General features: G+C 40.8%; 1 protein-coding gene across 5 annotated transcripts in view; it reads right to left on the reverse strand.

The window, feature by feature from the left end:
- Positions 1-23342, reverse strand: part of MYPN (myopalladin) — a 2130465-nt gene that overhangs the window by 2070457 nt on the left and 36666 nt on the right. For all 5 annotated transcript variants that reach the window (XM_044056370.1, XM_044056369.1, XM_044056367.1 and 2 more), the window contains exon 2: positions 9985-11022. In XM_044056370.1, coding sequence (XP_043912305.1) covers positions 9985-11021 — 1037 coding nt within the window. In that variant the 5' untranslated portion in view covers position 11022. The remainder of the gene's footprint in view (positions 1-9984; positions 11023-23342) is intronic.

The following is a 23342-nucleotide window of genomic DNA, read 5'->3' on the forward strand; positions in this document are numbered from 1 at the left end:
TCTGTGCAGTAACAGTACCCTGGTTTAAGGTTCCAGAGAGCACCCCAGCACTACCAGGCTATAACTCATAGCATACTTTTCGGCCACAGAACCCGGACCGAAACACAAAAGGTGGGGGTGTATCCATATTCGTCAAGAATACCCACATCTCCAGGTTAGTGGCACAGCACAATGCCTCGGAGATCATCCATGTGCAATTAACAAGGGGCAAAACTGCAATTCAAATTGTAGCTTGCTACAGATCACTCCCCATGACCCAGGACCCCCATTCTGCATTTCTGGAGACACTGGAAAATATGAAGGTCCTACCAAACACCCTAATATTGGGTGATTTCAATTACCCAAACATTAACTGAGAGAACTACTCAAGTACTAACTCCCTTGCCTAACACTTCCTAGAATTTATAAACTCGAACGCCCTGGATCAACTGGTCAACACCCCCACCAGAGGTGACAACATATTGGACCTGGTCATCACCAACATGAGTGACCGGTGTTCTACACCGGAGGTCAAACCCTCGCTGATTAGATCAGACCATAGACTAATCACTCTGGATATCCACATTCCACCCCCACCCCCAATCAAGAAAACCACCATGAAAAACTTTTCAAAAGCAAATGTCACGTTACTTAAGACAGAGGTCGAAAGGTTCACAGCCCCCATGCTAAAGCACAATGCTGCCCAAGCTGCTGAATCCCTTACAAAGGCACTCTATGAGCACCTGCAAGAATGTATGGATCATGCTATTCAAAGCAAAACCAAGACTCACTCCTCCAAGAAAAGGAAACCAGACTGGTGGACCCCTGCCATAAACAAGCTATACAACAGGAGGAAAAGAGAGTAAAATCCCAAGAAGGAAAGACATCCCTGATTAGTATCAGCAAAAAACTACAATCCCTCATAAAATCATCCAAGGCTAGCTTTGAAAGAAAAATTGCCAAGGACTCCAAAGATAACCACAAAGCGTTCTTTAACTATGTCAAGAACCTAAGTGGAAACTCTGAGATCTGCTCTGAGTTAGTGCAGAATAGCACAAAATACACTGAACCTACTGATATTGCCAACATTCTGGCAGACAGGTTTAGTGCAAACTTCACCCCCCTCTCACCCCCTAAAGGGTCCATAACCATACCAGAAGAATGTATTGCCCTGGCAATCACTGACACACAGGTTAAAACAGCCCTATCCAAAGCCAAAAATACAGCTGTAATGGGACCAGACGGTGTCCCAGGCTGTGTCTTACACGGGCTCCAAAATGAACTAATCCCTCACCTAAACACACTGTTCAAACTCAGCCTCTCTACAGGCTACATACACATAGAGTGGCGCACAGCAACAGTTATCCCACTCCACAAAGGTGGAGCCACAACGGACCCCAGGAACTATCACCCTATAAGCCTGACTAGCCTGGTCTGCAAGGCCATGGAGCGCATCATCATGGAATTCATTAACAGAGACATTGGGAACCTTCAAACATTGGACCCTACCCAGTTTGGCTTTGTTAAGGGCAGATCATACCTCCTAAACCTGGTGGATTTCTTTGAGACAGTTACCAAAGCTTTAGACGAGGGAAAGGAGGTCCACACAGCCTACCTAGACCTTGCAAAGGCTTTTGACACCATTCCTCATTCTGGTATTATAGACAAGCTCACCAGCCTGAACATAAACCCTACATCACAAGATGGGTTGCCAATTGGCTCACGGATAGAACCCACACGGTGAGAGGTGCAGGCTCTAGGTCCAACTCTAAACCAGTTACAAGTGGCGTCCCCCAGGGCTCAGTCCTGGGACCCCTCCTGTTTGGTATATACTTCTCAGAGGTACAGGCAAGCACAGGAGGACTATGGCTGACCAAGTTCGCAGAATACTGCAAACTGGGGGCCATAATTGACTCTCCAGCTTATACAGACATCCACCAGAAGGGTCTCACTGAGATGGATACCTGGTGTCAAAATCATGGCCTCAAGCTAAATGCCAAAAAGTGCATAGTCATCCCCTTTGTAAAAAACGAAGTACCCGCGAACAACCACATATGTGGTAGTCTCCTAAATATAGAAAATGTAATAAGGGATTTGGGGACCCAAATAGATAGTAATCTCTCCTTTGATAATCATATTGTCAAGGTGGTTATAAAATCCTTCTATGTGGCCCACCTAACCACAAAAGGGTTTGCATCTAGAACAAAAGAGGTTATTGTGCCCCTCTACTCATCACTCATCAGACCCATCATAGAGTACAATGCCCCATTTGGGATGTACCTTACAAGACACCTGTAACAGCTGGAAAGACCACAGAAGTATCTCACCAAGAGGATTACTAGCCTCAAACATATGCCCTATGCAGCCCGACTGAAGAAACTCCAGCTGTACTCTGTTGCATACTGCTTACTCAGAAGTGATCTCTGCCTGACATACAAGGCCATGTCCAACCCAGAATTGATGGACATGCTCCACCTAAAAAAAAAACAAATCCCCGAGAGCCATGATAAATAGGACGTGCTGGAGGGATAGATTCCTGTCCCAGATACTCCCCATGCTTTGGAACAGGATTCCAATCTACATTAGGCAGAGCCCCTCAAAAACACTCTTTAAGAGAAACCTTGACGAGTGGATGGGAAACAGAAAATTTACCCTGGGGATCACTGCAGTGGCTCTGCTGGACAGAGGCACAGGGAACTAATGACTCTGCTGGACCGAGACACAGCAAACTAATCTGAGGGGGCGGCGAAAGCCAGCACATTCTGGTTAGGCTTATAGATGCCCTCGGGCAGATAGCCTAGTACTTACCTATGAACCTATGAGAGAATGAGAGAGCAGTTTCGTCAATGACCCTGATAAGATGTTGTGGCTCTTTTTGAGAATTAAACTGATTATGAAGTAGAGAATCTAAACCTTAAGTGCCTTTTTGTTGAGTCCATTTTTTCAACATTTCATTTAGTGTTTGGACCCAGAATTAATTATTTCTGTTAGAAGGGTGCATGTTTGTATACCCAAGATTTCAGTTCTGAAGCACTCTCATTGTTTAGTAATTATGACTTAATTAGCAGGCTGTTAATGGGATTCACTTTATACTTATTGTTGAATGGCGTTAATTGTGATTGATCTCTTGCCTGAGAAGGCTAAGTGGTTTATAACATACTTCCAAAGTGTTCTTTTTGTAGTGTGGTCAGCATGATCTTTGTGGTGTTCTTCAAAGTTCTCCTTCTAATGCACAAAGAGTTAGTTGCTTGGATAAGATCTTTTTACAGTTTTCAGATGAAGGAAATGTATCGATAAAAATAAGAAAATGCAGAATTGCTCAGTGGAGATTTCCACAGACAAGTGATTATTATGGTATTCTTTGTATGACTCTGGTGTCTTATGTTAATCTGCTACAATTGTAAGTTAACAGGTCAATTGCAATGTACAACAGGGTCTATGTATTGATTTTCTGATTTGATGTAATTGTAAGTAAATGTGCCAAATTTGCCACAGCTTCATTTATTAATTGAAGCTTGTTCTATTTAAATACCTGACAGGTACATCTTAATCTCAGACAACATTTATTTTTTTATTTCTGTTTTGTCAGCCTATTTAAAATACTAATTATAGGTTTATAAATGTTTACCAGGCTAACAACCACAAGGGTCTTTTAAAGCCTAGCCATGCATCCCAAATCTCTGACAAGTTCTGATACCCTTGATAAGTGTAAGCAGGGGCCTGGGAGATGAACCATTTACAGGTTAGCTTTGTCCATTAGAGACATAGGTGCCAAACCAGGGATGAATTTCCAGTTTCCCATCCAATTATCCAAGTTGCACTTGAATTGGGTTAGGAAGGAACTCTGCTTAGCATGGATGTGTGCCTATTCCATAGACAGGGTCGTCTCTGGGTACATACCTATCTCTCCAGCAAGTCCTATTTAATTCAGAGGCAAGGTTTAAGTCTTAAGAATGGGTAATTCTGGTGCTGTTTGTTTTGTGGATATTTAGGAGGTATCTCAGAGTGGTATCTGACAATGGCCTGTATGCCATGCATAGATCTCCTCTCAAAAGCCTGTAGGAAACAGAATACAGGGATAGAGCCTTGAGGTGGTCTGCATAGGACATTTTATTTACGCCCTGTATTCTTTTAGTGAAGAACCTCTGTGGATGTTCCAGTTGTTGGGTATGCCTGGTTAGGTACATACCAAAGGGGGCATTGTACTCACTGATAGGTCTGATGAATGCCGAATACAGTGGAATGACTTACTTGGACTTAGATGCCGTACCTTTGTTTATAAGTTGTGCAAGATAGAATGATTTCCTCACCACTTTAGACAAATGATGGTCAAAGGCTAGATTACTATCTATGTGTGTCCCTAAGTCCCTGACTACTGGGTCAACTTTAAGGCGTATGCTGTCAATATGATAATTGCCAAGTATGCTAGTTTTGTGTGCTGTCATTTTGTCCATAACACCGCTATGTCTGGTTTCTTTACTTCTTACTAATGTAATGTGCACTGCTTTTCTCATGCAGATATTAAATGACTGTTGCATAAAAGAAAACTTTGGTCTAGGTTTTGCTGGTCTCGTTGTGGTCCCTTGAATGGAGTAGTGGGTAAAACAGCTTGTTAAGGTTGTGAAATCTGTAGAAACTTCTGCTGCATTTGAATTTGTTCTGGTACACATATCTGACATATGACATTTAAAAAATAAAACTTTCTAAATGAATTATTCTTCATTTCATTCTTTTACTTATAAACCTCTTCCATCTGCATAAAATAGTGTGTATGTGTAAAGATTTACAAAGGAGATGTAAGGTACTGTTGAAGCTTATGAGATCCAACAACAGTTTACAACAGCGCGTCCCTCATCTATCCCATTTTGGATGTTTCTGATGGCTTCCTTGTGACCATCACATTATGGCTGCTACTTTTAAGTAAAACAAAAGCTATATGCAAAATAGCAAATAAATACGTTAGAACAAATATAAATGCAACAAAACCATGCAGTTTAACAGAAAGGCTCTGTTTTGGTCTATAGCAGAATAACAGGAAAACCATAATGTTTGTATCCCCAAGACACCCTAAATACATTGTCAGTTAAAATGCACTAAGAACATCATAAGATCAGTTAAATCAGCCCGAATCCCTGGAATTTTCATAAAGCTGCTGCATCACCTAAGTTACTTGCATGATTTTTTTTTAAGTTAAAAACCCGAAGTTTACCATTGCACAATCCCTTATCTCAAATGGCACAACATAACTTCCTATCAAGATACTAATTCTTTGCATCTTCAATATTAAACTTTATATATTTATGACAGTTAGTTCTGTGAGACCAGTCTTTACACTGCAAGTGAACATAGGGTTGCCACCTTCCTTCGTGGCTAAAACCGGAGTAAAGCCACACCCCTAGTGTCACCAGTAACCCCTCCCACCCCACCCACTCTCCCACCCACATTCCGCCAATTTTGTGGCGTTGCGATGACATCACTCGGCAGGGGACACCCTCTTTCTTCAATCCTGCTGCCTGCTTTTGGCTGATTTTCTATGCTTTTCTGTAAAAAAAAAAAAAAAAGCATAGTAAATCAGCCAATTTACAAACTCCGATAGTCTGTTTCCTTTTTGAAACAGAATACCAGAGTTTGTACAGTGTTTTCCGGACTACCGGAGAATCAGTTTGATTTCCGGATAGTCCGGAAAAAAAACAGAGGGGTGGCAACCCTAAATAATGCTATAATTTACAAACGATTATAGGAATACTTAGACTGGATTTTTTGAAAATAGTATAATCTGAGTAACTATACACCACCAGAGACTGATTTTTTCCTGTTTTATATGTTATATATTTGGATATATAAAATAAAAATGATTTTTTAAAAATCAAAAAGATTCCCTCTTACTTAGGTAAAGACGTATGCCCCAACCCATGACCAGATATAGTCCATTCAAGAATGATACATTTGAAAGAGGCTTACATGTATATTTGGGTGAGACTGTGCTTTGTATTCTTAGTCATACAGTTCCTATTGGCTGAGAAATGCACACTGTTACAATTTCTTATTTGTCTAGCAGTTGTCTTAAATTGAATGTAGTGCCCATATATGTTGCCATGCAAACCAGTTCACAACTGCTACCATTAATAAACAGTCTAACATCATAAGCCCAAAAATGATTAATAGACGAAAGATTACTGGTAACCTATTTTGACTGACACTGAATAAAATGTTCACATACTAATGTAAAAAAAAGTCAGATTTTCTCTAATGAATGTGATAGATAGCAGTATAAAATAGTACTCCTTTTTCAAATTTGCTTTTCCTAGAAGCCACATTTAGAGTTTGGCCAGCAAAAAAAAAACAATTCTTCAGTCCATCTCCAACAAGTTCCAGTAGTTTCACAACCTACCAAGTAATAAATGTTAGTCACAAGAGGGACCCTGTCACTGTGAAGTGTAAATTTGGACCAGGAAACTGATGTAACAGCTTGTTGAGAATTCCCATTCATTCCTTCACCTAACATGGTAAAATCTACTATAGACCACTGTCTCCATCTCTGGAGATGATTCATCCATCCATAACTCCCTTTTCCTATTTTTGCACATGGGGTCAGTGTGTGACTTCAATGGCGACAATTATTTAAAGCCAATGTTTATACCACTGGGTGGCTAGCCCTGTAGCAGTAGTTCATCCACACCACACACACACTTGCACACATACTCGCACCTGTGCTATGTGCTATATTTCACCTGCTGTACAAATTCTGTCCCACCTCTGTGGCAAAAATCTTATGATTCTTTCCAATATTATTAACAAAGGAATGATTCTGAAACTTAAAGCTCACCTTTCATTCTATGGCTTTCCTAAATCAATTCCATTCGGTTTTTCAGAAAGTGACATAAAACTGTAATAGCTGAGGATGCTTATTGACTTTTTTGTTGTGATAAACCAATGAGAAAAAAATTACATCCTTGTCCTTCAATACCATTATAATTGCTTTCTCTGTCTGACTTTAACATTTGACGTTGCGGTCCACAAGGCATCAGCAATCTATCGGTATGATTGTGGACTATTAGCTGTAGTCCTTCACAGATTCAGACCATACTTCACACATAGCTTTAGATACTGATCTCTAGGTAAATTTGTTTAATTGGTTCTCCCTGGCTTAGCAGGCATGACAAGGTTTGATGTTGCATTCGTTATTGTTTGTGGTGTACACGCTGACACTGAAAAGCATGTATTAGGAGACCCAGACTGACTTATCATAGTTCTACCAATGAAAATTGGATCTAGTTCACCATCACATGTGAACATGAGTAGTGTTCATTACTATTATATCAAGGTTTGCACTTGATGAAACAAAAATTGGGCTAGATTAAATGCCACAAAAATGGAAGTTTTGGATGTTTGATGGAGAATATTGTTGTTCCTCCATTTTTACAATACATTTTTCTTTCTGATAAAAAATTGGGCTTACTGCCAATGCTTTTTTTCTTGATCATGTACTGACAGTGAAGAAAATCAGCAATAATTAAATCATCATGCCTGCATCTCAAGAACATTATCAGAATGAGCTGATCCCACAAAAAAATCACACACTTGTGTCTTATTCTCTGAATTATGGTAATGTGTTGCATCCTCAGCGAAACTGAGTGGAACTCCATTAGCTAAAGTTATGCAGAATGCTGTAGCAAGGACTATAATGGGTATAGTAAATGTGGCATTAGCCTATGTTTTCACAGTTTTGGAGGAACAGTGCTGTGTGATATTGAAATGACACATCACTATCACTAATAAGGTGGTAGTTCTAATATATCAATGCCTACATGATGTGGATGCAGGTTAGTAAGGCGTAAGAGTAACTGCGTGCATTCTTATTGCTCTTCTGAAGGACAACATGAGTAAGAATAGACTAGAAATAACATGAGCACATCTATTTTTACTTCTTTTGCCTCTGTCCTTTAGAATTCTTATTTTCATGGGTTAAAACACTGAAGCTTTGGATCTCTTTGTTATGTAGATTTTCTCCCCCATTATATATATATATATATATATATATATATATATATATATATATATATATACACACTTACTATTTCTCTGCATATGCCCAAAACAGGCTAAGAGATAGGTGTGCAGAGGACTTTGTCAACCAGTTGCCAGTGTGACATGTACCTCGCCTCTGGTCTCCATTGGAGATTATAGGCAAAGTATTCATCCTGGGAGATGTACTTTCTCAGTCTCTCCTCACCCCTGACAAAGAGATCAGCGAGTTAATCCTGATCATTTCTATCCCCTCCATCTGACTTCCCCAGCTTTTATACCACTAACTGGACCAAAGTCATCTGGACCACAGTCATAGTTCCATCCTTACAAGTCACTGACACAGAAGCTCTGTCTCCTTTTTTAAAACATGACCAATTATTTATTTGTAAAGGTAAACTTTCTACTTGTGTTGAAACCTCATATTTCCTTATATTTATATATTTGTCACCTTAATTAAATCACCGGAGTACACTGTCATTTTAATTACTTATAAAATTACGTATTTCAAAATTATTTTTTACTGTATTATGGTTCAGTACAGTGTTTTATAATTTGTCTAAAAATTCTTTATAAATAAAGGTTAAGTACTGTAAACATTTCCTCTGTTCTTAACACTATCAACCATGAATTTTATTTTTATCATCATTTTATTTTATTTTCTCAGGAAACATGTAATTTAAGCATTCATTAATTAATGAAGTGGCAAGGCTAAATTCATAGTGGAAGGTATGATGACAATTTTTGTTGATTCCAGTGGTCGTCCCACTGGACTTTTTCTGGTAATCTTCCCAGCCACCAGCTGCTATAGAGATAAGCACCTGAGTCATGTTTTGTTTTCCCATAGTGAATGCAACAGTTTGAAAAAAAAACAGTAGGTTACAGAGTGGGATGGTAGTAGAATAGATCAACTAGACTGTAGGAGAGGAAGTAGTCACCAGCATTTAATAACTGCAAATTCCTGCAGAGGAGGAAATCAACTTGTGCCAACTATACACGGCATGTATAAAGTAACTATGTACATCTATGAAACAGTGCTTAGGACAGACTAAGAAAACAATACATCTGCCTCTTTTCTAACAGCGTGTGCTCATACTTAAGTGAGCCAGAAGGTGTAGCACGTGACAGGAAAGCAGCATGCATTTAGTGGGACTGTCACATTCTAGATGCTTTAAATTGAATATTGCATTGGCTTACTCACTTTATACTACAATTTTGTAGCAACACACTATGATTCATTGCCTTGTGTATCTCATTTACCTGCATTAACCAACCATGTTACAAATTTTTCTTACCAACTGAATAATCTTCCCCACTGTTGTATTATTTCATTTCTCAACTCAGTTGTATGTTATGCTTCTTGAACTCAAGAAAATGAAAATGCATTGCAAATGTACAGAATATAAAAGCCTCCTGCTTAGAGGAAATACATGCTAAAAATGAACTGAAACACTACAAACATATTTCTGTGCAATGAAACTAAATGAATGAATAGCATGTCTCTTTTTCAAAAAAAATAATAAAAAATAATAAAAACATGCCCTGTAAAAGGGAATCAATCAGATGTCTTTTTAACAAGGGATATTTTCAAACCATAAACGGATTACAAACTGTTGCTGAAACGGAGCCATTCACACCTAACACCTATTATAATCAATTACAACATGCATCCTTTTAATGCATACATGAAAATCATCTTAAGCACTGTTTTTAATAATCCCCATTCTGTTTATTAGACTTGTAAAGCAGACACTTAAAGCTCTTGTGCGCCTCTAAAATCTATGTGTTCATTAACCATCCGTCTACCAAACAGGCATTCTGTAACTCAAAAGATAATATTTTTTCATGTAGCACAAGGACTGCTAAACTATTTTTTATCACTATCTGAAAGTGTACATTTTGCTAACTAAAATTAAAACAAAAATGCATTCTGTAAGTGGCAAGTAAATTACACATTTCCTTAAACATAAGGATATTTACCTGACGTCTGGTGCTGGATTTCCTTCTACGATGCAGTCTAACTGAACTTTGCTTCCTGCTAGAACTTCTCTACTCTTTAGCCGTTGTATGAATACTGGAGGCATCCCTTTGAATTCTTCATATTCAAAAGACTCAGCAGGAATATCTGCCATAACCTCATGTGGTAGTGGTGGTGGTGGTGGTGGTGATGGTGGTGATGGTGGTGGTGATGGTGGTGATGGTGGTGGTGATGGTGGTGGTTGTTCTTCTTCTCCTTCAATAATTTCTTCTTGATCAGATGACTGTTCAGTTTGTTGTATTCCCTCTTGAACTGGGCTTTCTGGTTCATTTAAATCTGCCTCTGGAATTGAAACTTGAGCTCTTTCCCTGCTCTCTGAAATATACGGGTAAGTAGAATTGTTTGGCTGATTTTCACGAAGCTGAGCCTCATACTTTTTTCTGTGATCTTTCAGAGCTTTTGGTCTGATCCTCTTTGAGCTCTGTGATTTAAAGAGTGAAGACAATTCCTCAATAAAATCTGCAGCTTTGTTCAAAAATTCTTTTTTAGCTTCAGCTTCACAACCATAGGGGCTGTTTTTTGATGTCTTTTTAGCATCTTGAGTACTCTCCTTAGAACTTTTTGAACCTCGGATGACATTTTCTCTACGGAAGCTCTGTGTATGACCTTTGTCTGAAGAAGCTTGTGAGACTACAGGTTTTGGTACTTGTTTGTTTGAAGTGGATTTTGAAGGTTGTTTCACACGTATTTTTTTTTCTTGTTGCTTGGTTTCACGTGGTGTTTGATCTATTGCTTCTCTTGCTAAGTTTACACTTTTGTCTAGCTCTTCTTCACTCAAAAATGCAGAAAGATCCAGAAAGTCGTCACTGCTCCCTACATCTGCAGAGCTTTCTGTCACATTGGTATAATAGAAGTGATCTGAGGAAGGCTCATACTTGCTTGGTTCTTCATAATTCTGATGTGTTCTGGTTTCAGCTAAATAGCTTTCTCGTAAAAGTTGAGATATTGAAGTAGGTTCTTCTGAAGTGTCGTCTTGCATGCTGTCAGAGGTAAGTGCAATATAAATGCTATCAGTAAACAAAGAAGTTTTCACATGAACTGGGAAATAAATCATAACAATGAGTAGTGTATGTTCATAATACTCTTACTAATTTACTAACAAATATACTCAAAACAAGATTTTTCTCAGAGCAGCTAAAACAAAAGAAAGATAACTGATTTTAACAGAAGGCCTGTTGTTACAAATGTATGAAGCATTAGCAACTTGAATTAGTCTAGCATCTCAGGTGTCAGATGGTTATCAGTGGCAGAGAGACTTGAGTGAGTGGAAGTCATCTTTTTTAATGTGTGGGAATGGTCAGAGACTGATCAATGCTAGCTTACTCTCTCGCACAGGCTAGGGAGATAACTTGTAGGGCTACAGTAGAACAAACTTCTTCTTCTCAACTCACAGGATTGATGAGCATGTGTGCTGCTGTCATCGTACACATGTATCTTATGGAGGTCTGACGTATCACAGGCAAGATGTGATGCAGTACCACAATGCTCTTTTTCCCTCTCTACAATGGTATAATTATCCCCACATCTAGGAAGTGGGAGACCAGTGATGCTGGTCTGCAGAGGCAATCTACTCTACTGAGGCAGGCAGGGTAGGAATTTGAAGAGGGATGCCAGGGCATGCAGATGATACATAATAAAAAGGCAAACATCGCCAGATTAGAATTGGGACACAGAAAATGATTCTTATAGTCACACAGGATGTAAATCTTTTATACAGGTTTTCATCTCATTTCTCTTAAACACATAGGACTGCCTTTTGAATGAAACCAATGTTGAGTGAGTATCTATGTAGTAACACTGACAATTACTGTGACACCATGACACAATATTATATGTACTGCAAAATAGTTGAAAAAGCCATCAAAAGAGCACCACTCTGTTGAAACCACCCAGTTTTTGCAGCTAATCCCAATGCAGCTGCATTTTCTTGAGAAGATTATACTCTGGCAGAACTAATCAGATTACTTTAACTTATGATGTCTCAGTAACCTACCATGCTAGGTCATATAATAGAATAGAACAGGATAGAATACAATCAAAATTGCACTTTTACTAGCTTATTAGTCTAGCACTTTACTAGACTTCTTGTAGCAATTATTGTAGCACACGAAAGTGCTACCATCACTAAATGTTCTACAAGGAAACAGCTCCAGTACTTATTATAAATGCCCACCTCTCCAGGCATGTCTAAAGGTCAGTTCCCTGTGCTTTCTCCTATTAACCTGGTGAACTTGGGTATTCTGAGGCAATGTAGCAACTGCCTCATGTACACCGACAACCTTCTCCTCTTACCTCCCAACACTCAGACTTGTGAGAGATGCACTTATATATCCAAATTGGAAGCCACACACACTCCAGCCATGACTGGAATAGCTGGTTAAGAGGAGAAGGTCAGTACTTGCACCATACCATATGGAACACATAGCCCTCCAGAACACACACCAGCACTGCCTTCACATAAAAACACAAACCACACACCCACCTTCGCGAAGGCTCTCAATAAAAATCTACCCAAACAGCAGAGACCTCCAAAATAGAAACACACTCAACCACCACAACACTAATCATGAGACACATAATTCTCCTAAACAGTGTGCCACTCAACCAAAGCCCCTAAGGCAAAACAGCATCCCCAACTCACTAGTCATAGGTGACTCGATAGTGAGGCACACTGATGTCCCACTCACTAGGTTGAATAAGGAGAAAGTAATAGTCATCTGCCTGTCAGGAGCCAGGATCCACCACATAATGCAAACAATCAGGTCTCTCACCAACAGGTGCAAATATGACTCTGTCATTGTACATGCAGGTGTGAATGATCTGAGTCTTACCTCCCTGGACTACATGAAAAGAGACATGGTGGAGCTCTCGGATTATGTAACCCAGGCGAGTATGACCCTAGCCCTGAGCAGTATCCTACCATCACCCAGAATGATACTACAAGTACAAGCAGAAAATGACTGATTTCAACAATTGGTTAAGTTGCTGGTGTCATTCTAAGGGGATCCAGTATCTGTCTGCCTGGGATGACATGATTGACAGACCTCAATGCTTTGCCAGAGATGGCCTGCATCTGTCACCCCTGGGCTTCTGGATACTGGCCAGGGCTCTTGCCACCCCATATAGTGCCTTTTTTAGTAGGTGTTCCAAAGACCAAATTACCACAGTAACAGCTGCAAGCAAATGCAATCTGACAGTCATGCTGCTCAATGCTAGAAGTCTAAATCTCAAAATGCACTCACTGGAAGCACTACTTAAAATGGAGAACATCGACATTTGTGCTGTAACAGAGACCTAGTTCAAGGCAGCAGAAAGCAACCCTGGACTACCAGGCTATAACTCATTCCACACCTTTCGGCCCCAGAACTTGGACCAAAGCTCCAAAGGCAGTGGTGTTTCCATATTCATAAAGGATGCGCTCACTTCCAGACTGCTAGCCCAACATAATGCATCAGAGATACTTCAGGTGCAGTTAACATTGGGTAAGACAGCAATTCAGGTCATAGCCTGCTATAGGTCCCCAACCATGTCCCAAGACTCTCACTCCACATTCCTAAGCACCCTGGAGAATATTAGGGTCCAACCTAACACTCTCATACTGGGCGACTTCAACTACTCCTCCATTAACTTGGAAAACTACTCATGTACCAATACACGTGCCCAGTGTTTCCTGGAATTCATTCATTCTAGTGTCCTGGACCAGCTCATTCTTACCCCCACTAGAGGTAGCAACATCCTTGACCTGGTCATTACTAACATGAGCGACCATTGTTCTACACCAATAGTCCACTCCTCTCTGGTTAGATCCGACTACAAACTAATCACCTTGGAAATCCACATCCCTCCCACCCACCCCCCACCCCCAAAGGTAACCACCATGAAAAACTTCTCCAAAGCTAACTTTGGGCTCCTAAAAACAGAGGTGGCTAACTTCACGGCACCCATGCAAATGGAGAATAGTTGCATGACCACCAAATCATACACCAATGCACTGTATGAACACATACACAAATGCATGGATCTCACCATACCCAATAGAACCAAGATGCTCTCCTCCAAAAAAATGAAGCCAATCTAGTGGTCCCCTGCCATAAACAAACTCTGCAACAGAAGGAAGAAACTGATGTGCAATAAGGTGAGGTCCCAAGACTGGAAAAACTCCCGTATCAGCCTCAACAAAATGTTGAGATCCCTCATCAAATCCTGTAAAGCTAGCTATGAAAACAGAATTGCAGCAAATAGTAAAGACAACCACAAGGCCTTCTATAGTTATGTAAAAATTCTCCACAGCAATACCCAGATTTGCTCTGAGCTACTGCACAATGGTATCTCCTCTACCGAGCCAACAGATATTGCCAATATATTGACCGACATATTCAGTGCCAACTTTACCCCTCCCGCAAGGACCAATCACAATACCAGTAGATTGCCAGGCACCCAGTATTACTGCTGCACAGGTTAAAACAGCACTGTCCAAGGCCAAGAATACAGCTTCTATGGGACCTGACAATATTCCTAGCTGTGTTCTACATGAACTACATAGTGAACTGGCACCTCACCTGTGTGCCCTGTTCAATCACAGCCTCACCTCAGGCTTTGTCCCTACCAAATGGCGCACTGCTACAGTCATCCCTCTCCACAAAGGAGGAGCAACTACAGACCCTGGGAACTATTGCCCCATTAGCCTGACAAGTCTGATATGCAAAGCTATAGAAACCATCATCATGGACCTAATAAACAAGGCTATAGGGAATCTCCAAACTCTGGATCCCACACAGTTTGGTTTTGTGAAGGGTAGATCATGCCTGCTCAACTCAGTCGACTTCTTTGAGTCAGTCACCAGAGCTGCGGATAAAGACAAGGTGGTTCATACAGCCTACCTTGATCTGGCCAAGGCCTTTGATACTATTTCCCACTCAGGAATCATAGAAAAACTCACTAAGCTCAGCATCAACTCCCCTATTTCACTAGGTGGGTTGCAAACTGGCTCACAGACAGAACCCACAGTGTGAAAGTAGCTGACTACAAGTCAGACTGCTGATTAGTCATGAGTGGAGTCCCACAGGGTTTGGTCCTAAGTCCTCTCCTGTTTGGTATCTACTTCTCTGAAGTCCAGGCCAACACAAAGGGACTCTGGCTGACAAAGTTCACAGATGATTGCAAGTTGGGAGCTATTATTAACTCCCCAAGTGATGTTGACACCCTAAAGAATGGCCTCACCGAGACCAACGACTGGTGTCATAATGATGGCCTTAAGCTTAATGCCAAAAAATCTGTCATCATCCCCTTTGGGAAAAACCCAGTTCCCATGAATTACTACATTGGTGGTAGTCCACTGAAGATAGAATGCGTTATAAGAGATCTGGGAACACAGGTTGACAGCAACCTCTCTTTTGATCACCACATTGCCACTGTGGCCAGAAAGTCCTTCTATGTGGCACATCTCATTATTAAGGGTTTTGCATCCGGGAAGAAAGAGGTCATTGTCTCCCTCTATTCTTCCCTCATTAGGCCAGTCATTGAGTACAATGCCCCATTTGGCATGTACCTCACTAGACACCTGCAACAACTGGAAAGGCAGCAAAAGTACCTCACAAAGAGGATCCTAGGCCTTAAACACTTATCCTATATGGACAGACTCAAAAAACTCCAACTATTCTCTGTCTTGTATCACCTACTTAGAGGCAATCTCTGCTTGACTTACAAAGCCATGTCTGACCCAGATCTGTTAGAAATGCTACATCTAAAGAAATCCCAATTCCTCTGCACCACATGCACCAGAGACCTCAACCTCATTACCACAATCAACAAAACGTACTGGAGGGACAGGTTCATAACCCAGAGACTGCCCATGCTATGGAATAGACTTCCCATACATGTCAAGCAGAGCACCTCACTGACTCTATTCAAGAGAAATCTTGATGAGTGGATAGAAAATAGAAAATTCACTCTGGGGATAACTCCAGTGGCTCTACTCGACAGAGGGACTGGGAACTAAGGTCGGGTGGCCACAATGTCAGGGTAATCCTATGGCTAGGATTGTAAAGGCCCCAGGGCCATTATCCTAGTACACACCTATGAACATATGTGTTCAAAAATCTTGGCCTCTAATCTGAAAAATTAGGCTACTTTTCTTAGCTGCAGATACTCACAAATGTCTGTTATTGCAATTACAAAATTCTAAGTCTTTACAAGCCTTTTGCAATTATTACTGCTCGTATGGCAATCCAAACCACTTCTGCGATAAGAACAGGACTGAATGGACCACCTTAGTTAATAAATAATAAAATACATGTTACCGCAACTCCAGTATTCAATAGTTCACCCAGAATGTTTTCTGAGCAGTACCCAGAGAACCAATCTCTTGCTCGTAACGAATAGAGAACATACATGCTACTATACTGCTGCCTTTAGCTAATTCTGCCTAAAACGTCAATTGTTTAGAGTTTCTGTGATTTAACAAGCTTGTTTCAGCTACATATTGTACTTATTTTACTGCCTGCACTTTAACAAAGTCATTTTTGTGTCTAAATTACCTGTTTAACTGTTGTAGGCTACACACTCAAGTGTGATAGCCATTTCTGTGCATTTAAAGTGTTTTTTGATTGTATTTGCTTTATTTACTGAAAAAAGAAAAAAAAACAAAAAATATACTTGTTTTCCCGCCTTTCTAAGCTAGTATAGTCCAGTTTTCAGGTTCATGCTGAATTTAGGGCTGTGTTACAAGTTTCTGTGTTTGCCCACACCTTACTTGGATAGAAGGAAGTTTCTCTGTTCACCTGTGAGAGACAGGAGCTGTGAGCAGCCTCTGTCCCTGGAGGAGTGGTTTCAGCCCAGAAATTAATAGTGTATTGGCCATTTTGGGCTAATTTCTATACCTTTAATTTCCCTGCTATAAAACCCACATTTGCAAGGATTTTTGTGGTTGTATACAGCTCAGCAAGCTCCTGCCTGGCACCCTGCAGAGTTCTTCAGCAGCAGAGAGACAAAAGAGAGACTTTGGAGTGATTAAGTATAATTTTTCTGCATTTTCTTGCTGCCTTTAGCTAATGCCGCCTAAAACGCCAATTTTTTAGAGTTTCTGTGATTTAAAAAGATTGTTTCAGCTACATATTGTACTTATTTTACTGCCTGCACTTTAACAGTCATTTTTGTGTTTAAATTACTTGTTTAACAGTTGTAGGCTACACACTCAAGTGTGATAGCCATTGCTGTGCATTTAAAGCGTTTTTTTGATTGTATCTGCTTTATTTACTGAAAAAAAGAAAAAATACTTGTTTTCCCACCTTTCTAAACTAATATAGTCCAGTTTTCAGGTTAGTGCTGAATTCAGAGCTGTGTTACAAGTTTCTGTGTTTGCCCATACCTTACTTGGATAGAAGGAAGTTTCTCTGTTCACCTGTGAGAGGGAGCTTTGAGCAGCCTATCTGTCCCTGGAGGAGTGGTTTCAGCCAAAGAAATTAGTAGTTTATTGGCCATTTTGAGCTAATTTCTATCTCTTTCGTTTCCCTGCTATAAAACCTGCATTAGAGCGGTTTTGTGTGCCAGGCAGCGTCGGTTTGCCAGGGTATAACTATTCCCAGCTCCATAAATTCTACTCTCTAATTTTTCTCTTGGAACTAGACAAACTTTCAACTTAAGCACTCAAACCATTCACTTCTCAGCCCGGCACCTGCTCAAAACTCATAGCAAGCACTAATAAACCTTAGCACTAGACCCCCCCCTATAATGTAGAGAAGGACAAGACTCTCTATTCGACCTTACCACCCAATCAGTAAAACAGCTCACTGTACCTATCCAGGCATGTACAAAGGGCAGTTTCAGGTCTACTCTCCGGTCTAACTGGTGAATCTGGGCATTTTGAGGCAATGTTACAACTGTCTCATGTACACAGACAACCCTCTCCTCCTACTACCAAACATTAATACGTGTGAGAGATGCAATTATATGGCCAAACTGGAGGCTAAGCTCTCTCAACTCAAGACCGGACCAGACGGTCAAGAGGAGAAGGAAATTACTTGCATCACAACACCAGTCTCACAAAGACCTATGAAACCAGCACCAGCAAAATAACACATAAATACACGAAAACATACTCGGAGGCTCTAAATAAAAATCTGCAAAAGCAACAGAGACCTCCAAAGCAGACATCCAACCAACCTCCTCCCCCCCCAACACAAACCATGAAACACATACTTCACAAAACCAGTGTGCCACGCAATCACAGCCCTTAAGGCAAAAACACATACCCAACACACTAGTAATAGGTGACTCTATAGTCAGGCACACTGATGTCCCACTCACTAGATTGAACAAGGAGAAGGTTACTATTAGCTGCCTGTTGGGCGCCAGGATCTGCCTCATAACACAAGCACTCAGGTCACTCCAGAACAAGTACAAATACGACTCTGTCATTGCCCATGTTGGTGTGAATGACCTGAGCCGTACTTCCCTGGAGTACATGAAAAGACACATGGAAGAGCTCTCTGATCATGTAACCCAGGCCAGTATGATCCAGATCCTGAGATGCAACCTGCCCTCACCAAGAACGATACCATGATATAAAGAAAAAATTATCAATTTTAACAATTGGCTAAGCTTCTGGTGTCATTCAAAGGGGATCCAGTGTCTGTCAGCCTGGGATAACATGCTCGACAAGCCATGCTGCTTTGCTAGAGATGGCTTGCACCTGTCACCCTTAGGCTTTTGAATACTGGCCAAGGCTCTTGCCACCCCCATAGTGCCTTTTTTAGGCAATTCTAAAAAATCAAACCCACCACTGTAAATAGCACATGTAACAAAAAACTGAGGATAATGCTACTCAGTGCCAGAAGTCTAAACCTCAAAATGCATGCGCTCGAGGCACTTCTCAGTATGGAGAAAATTGATATATGTGCAGTAACAGAAACCTGGTTTAAGGCTCCAGAGAGCACCCCAGCACTACCAGGCTACAACTCATACCATACATTTCAGCCACAAAACCCGGACCGAAATACAAAAGGCGGGGGAGTATCAATATTCATCAAGGATACTCACACCTCCAGGTTAGTGGCACAGCACGATGCTTCAGAGATCATCCACATGCAACTAACAACGGGCAAAACTGCAATTCAAATTGTAGCTTGCTACAGATCACCCACAATGTCCCAGGACCCCCATTTTGCATTTCTGGAAACACTGGGAAACATAAAGGTCCTACCAAACACCCTGATATTGGGTGATTTCAATTACCCAAACATTAACTGGGAGAACTACTCAAGTACTAGCTCCTTTGCCCAGCATTTCCTAGAATTTATAAACTGAAATGCCCTGGATGATGGGATCAACTGGTCAATACCCCCACAAGAGGTGACAACATATTGGATCTGGTCATCACCAACATGGGCGACCGGTGTTCCACACCAGAGGTCAACCCTTCACTGGTTAGATCTGACCATAAACTAATCACTCTGGATATCCACTTTCCGTCCCCGCCCCCGGTCAAAGAAACCACTGTAAAAAACTTTTCAAAAGCAAACTTCACATTACTTAAGACTGAGGTGGAAAGTTTCAAATCCCCCCTGCTAAAAGATAATGCTGCCCAAGCTGCAAAATCCTTTACTAATGCACTCTATGGGCACCTACAAGAATGCATGGATCATGCTATCCCAAGCAAAACTAAAACTCACTCCTCCAAGAAAAGGAAACTAGTCTGGTGGACCCCTGTCATAAACAAGCTATACAATAGAAAGAAGAAACTAGTTCAGAAAAGAGTAAAATCCCAAGAAGGGAAGACATCCCTGATCAGTATCAGCAAGAAACTACGATCCCTCATAAAATTATCCAGGGCTAGCTTTGAAAGAAAAATTGCCAAGGACTCCAAAGATAACCACAAGGCATTCTTTAGCTATGTCAAGAATCTAAGTGAAAATTCTCAGATCTGCTCGGAGTTAGTGCAGAATGGCACAAAATACACTGAACCAAATGATATCGCCAACATCCTGGCAGACAGGTTCAGTGCAAACTTCACCCCCCACTTTCACCCACAAAAGGGCCCATAACCATACCAGAAGAATGTAGTGCCCCTGAAATCACAGACACTCAGGTTAAAACAGCCCCCTCCAAAGCCAAAAATACAGCATCAATGGGACCAGACAGTGTCCCAGGCTGCATCCTACACGAGCTCAAAGATGAACTAACCCCTCACCTAAACACACTGTTCAAACTCAGCCTCTCCACAGGCTACATGCCCATAGAGTGGTGCACAGCAACGGTTATTCCACTACACAAAGGTGGAGCCACAACAGACCCCAGGAACTATCACCCTATAAGCCTGACTAGCTTGATCTGCAAGGCTATGGAGTGCATCATCATGGATCTCATTAACAGAGACATTGGGAACCTCCAAACACTGGACCCCACCCAGTTTGGCTTTGTTAAGGGAAGATCATGACTCCTAAACCTGGTAAACTTCTTTGAGACAGTGACCAAGACTATAGATGAGGGAAAAGTGGTCCACACAGCCTACCTAGACCTCGCAAAGGCCTTTGACACCATTGCCCATTCTGGTATTATGGGCAAGCTCACCAGCTTGAACATAAATCCCTACATCACAAGATGGGTTGCCAACTTGCTCATGGACAGAACCCACATGGTAAGAGTTGCGGGAGCTAGCTTTGACTCTAAACTGGTTACAAGTGGCTTTCCGAAGGGCTCAGTCCTACGACCACTCATGTTCGGCATATACTTCTCAGAAGTACAGGCAAGCACAGGAGGACTGTGGCTGACCAAGTTCACAGACGACTGCAAACTAGGGGCTATAACTGACTCTCTGGCTAACACAGACATCCTGCAAAAGGGTCTCACTGAGACAGATACCTGGTGTCAAAACCATGGCCTCAAGCTAAATTCCAAAAAGTGCATAGTCATCCCCTTTGGAAAAAAATAAATTACCCACAAACTACCACATAGGTAGTAGCCCCCTAAATACAGAAGACGTAATAAAGGATCTGAGGACCCAAGTAGATAGTAATCTCTCCTTTGATAATCACATTACCAAAGTGGTTAGAAAATCCTTCTATGTGGCCCACCAAATCACAAAAGGGTTTGCATCCAGATCAAAAGAGGTCATTGTTCCCCTATAGGCATCACTCATCAGACCCATCATAGAGTACAGCGCCCCATTTGGGATGTACCTTACAAGACACCTGCAACAGCTGGAAAGACCACAGAAGTACCTCACCAAGAGGATCACTGGACTCAAACAGATGCCCTATGCAGCTCGAGTGAAGAAACTCCAGCTGTACTCTGTTGCATACCACCTACTCAGAGGTGATCTCTGCCTGACATACAAGGCCATGTCCAACCCATAATTGATGGACATGCTCCACCTAAAGAAAGCCATATTCCCTTGAGCCACATGCTCTAGGGATCTAAACCTCACCACAACAATAAATAGGACATGCTGGAGGGATAGATTCCTGTCCCAGAGACTCCCCATGCTCTGGAACAAGATTCCAATCTACATTAGGCAGAGCTCCTCACTAACACTCTTCAAGAGAAACCTTAATGAGTGGATGGGAAACAGATGGTTTACCCTGAGGATCACTTCAGTGGCTCTGCTGGACAGAGGCACAGGGAACTAATCTAAGGGGTGGCGAAAGCCAACACATTCCGGCTAGGCTTATAAATGCCTTTGGGCAGATAGCCTAGTACATACCTATGAACCTACACAGATAAGAACCAATCTCTTGCTCGTAATGAATACAGAACATGCATGCTACTACACAGATACTGTTCTCTGCAGCTTTCATCAAAAAGCTCAAAGCAAGCACAGTACCAAAAGTTTTTCATGAAGAGGATCAAGAAATTTAGAAAGTATTCTCCTGACAAAAGTAAAAAGGGGTTATGATAATAACATAAATTTAATTATAAGAAAAGCATTATAAATAGGAAATGAGCAGATGTAATGGATCAGAAGGAGCTCAGTGATGGTGGACAGAGCTGGCAGAAGTATATGAAGAGAGAGTGATAGTTTAAATGGACAAATCTACCAGCAATAGCTATTTACATAAAGCCAGTGAATGAATACAGATTTGGCTGAGACAAATACATGAAAACTGGTTAATGTTGTAACAGAAAGGGCAAGTAAAAAGAAGATTGAATGAAGAAGTAGAACCTGATGCTCATTTATAATTAGGACTTCAAGCTGACCCTTCATGCCATTATTATGTCAGGTGCTGTGGTACAGTTAGCTATTCTATAATCTTTCTGTTTTTTCATCATTCTTCACTCTTCATTTTTCCTAAAATTGTGCCTGGTGTTCTTTATTATATTTTCCTGCTGTCTATGACTGCATGTCATGAAGCTCCATAACACTTCCATAAATGATAATACATAATACCCTAGCAGTTGGAAAGAAGTAATAGCTATTGCTACAGATGTCTTAAAGCCATCCTACCTTCACGTATCATGACAAAGTATTCTCACCACCTCCGGAAAATTATAGTGGAGTCTTTTGTACATAAACTCAGAGTGCTGATACCCTGTGAGACTGAGACAGTTTGCAGCCACTGACACTGACTACCGCATCCGTTCATAAACTTGAAAATACATAGAACTTTGCACAAAACTTAATTCCAACATCACCACCACTGAAAAGGATACCAAACATGTTAATGTTTAGGTACCATTACTTGTGGTATTATACATAGAACTCACATTAATTATTTTTTTTTATCCAAGCTGTGTTCATTATGGATTGTGATATCGACAATCTATGATTCTGCTTTTTAAATATGAAAACCTAACTAAAATGCAGTATTTGTCTTCCTGCAATGCATAGCAGCCTGTACACTTTCAGTTATAATGGCAGGCTGTACCAGCTTTGAATTAAAATGATTTTGCTACTGCTCCTTTGTACATTTGTGCAGTACCTGATGTTTTATCTTTCTAAGTGCCATATTTTCATGAAAATTTCACTTCTTCCAGTGATACCCAAAATAAAAGAGACAGCTCTGTAGCAACTCTGCTGTGAAGAGAAGCATTTAACAATCAAGTCACTTATACTGGTAACCATTTTACCATTTATATTTATACAGTATTTATTTAGTTACATTTTGTCACCCGGGTTAGGCCTACTGAAGATCCAATTTTTCAGAAAGTGCATAAAAAAGTATACCAAATTTATAAAATTACAAAATTAGCAAAAAATTACAGTTTCACTGCATTTCTGGCAAGCAATCCATATTAATAATGTACATATGCATACATTCCCTATATTCCTATAATAGTCTCTTGGGAGGGTGGCCTAATGGTTAAG

This window comes from Protopterus annectens, chromosome 14.part0, assembly GCF_019279795.1.
Source record: "Protopterus annectens isolate FY-2018-M chromosome 14.part0, PAN1.0, whole genome shotgun sequence".
Taxonomy (NCBI): Eukaryota; Metazoa; Chordata; order Ceratodontiformes; family Protopteridae; genus Protopterus; species Protopterus annectens.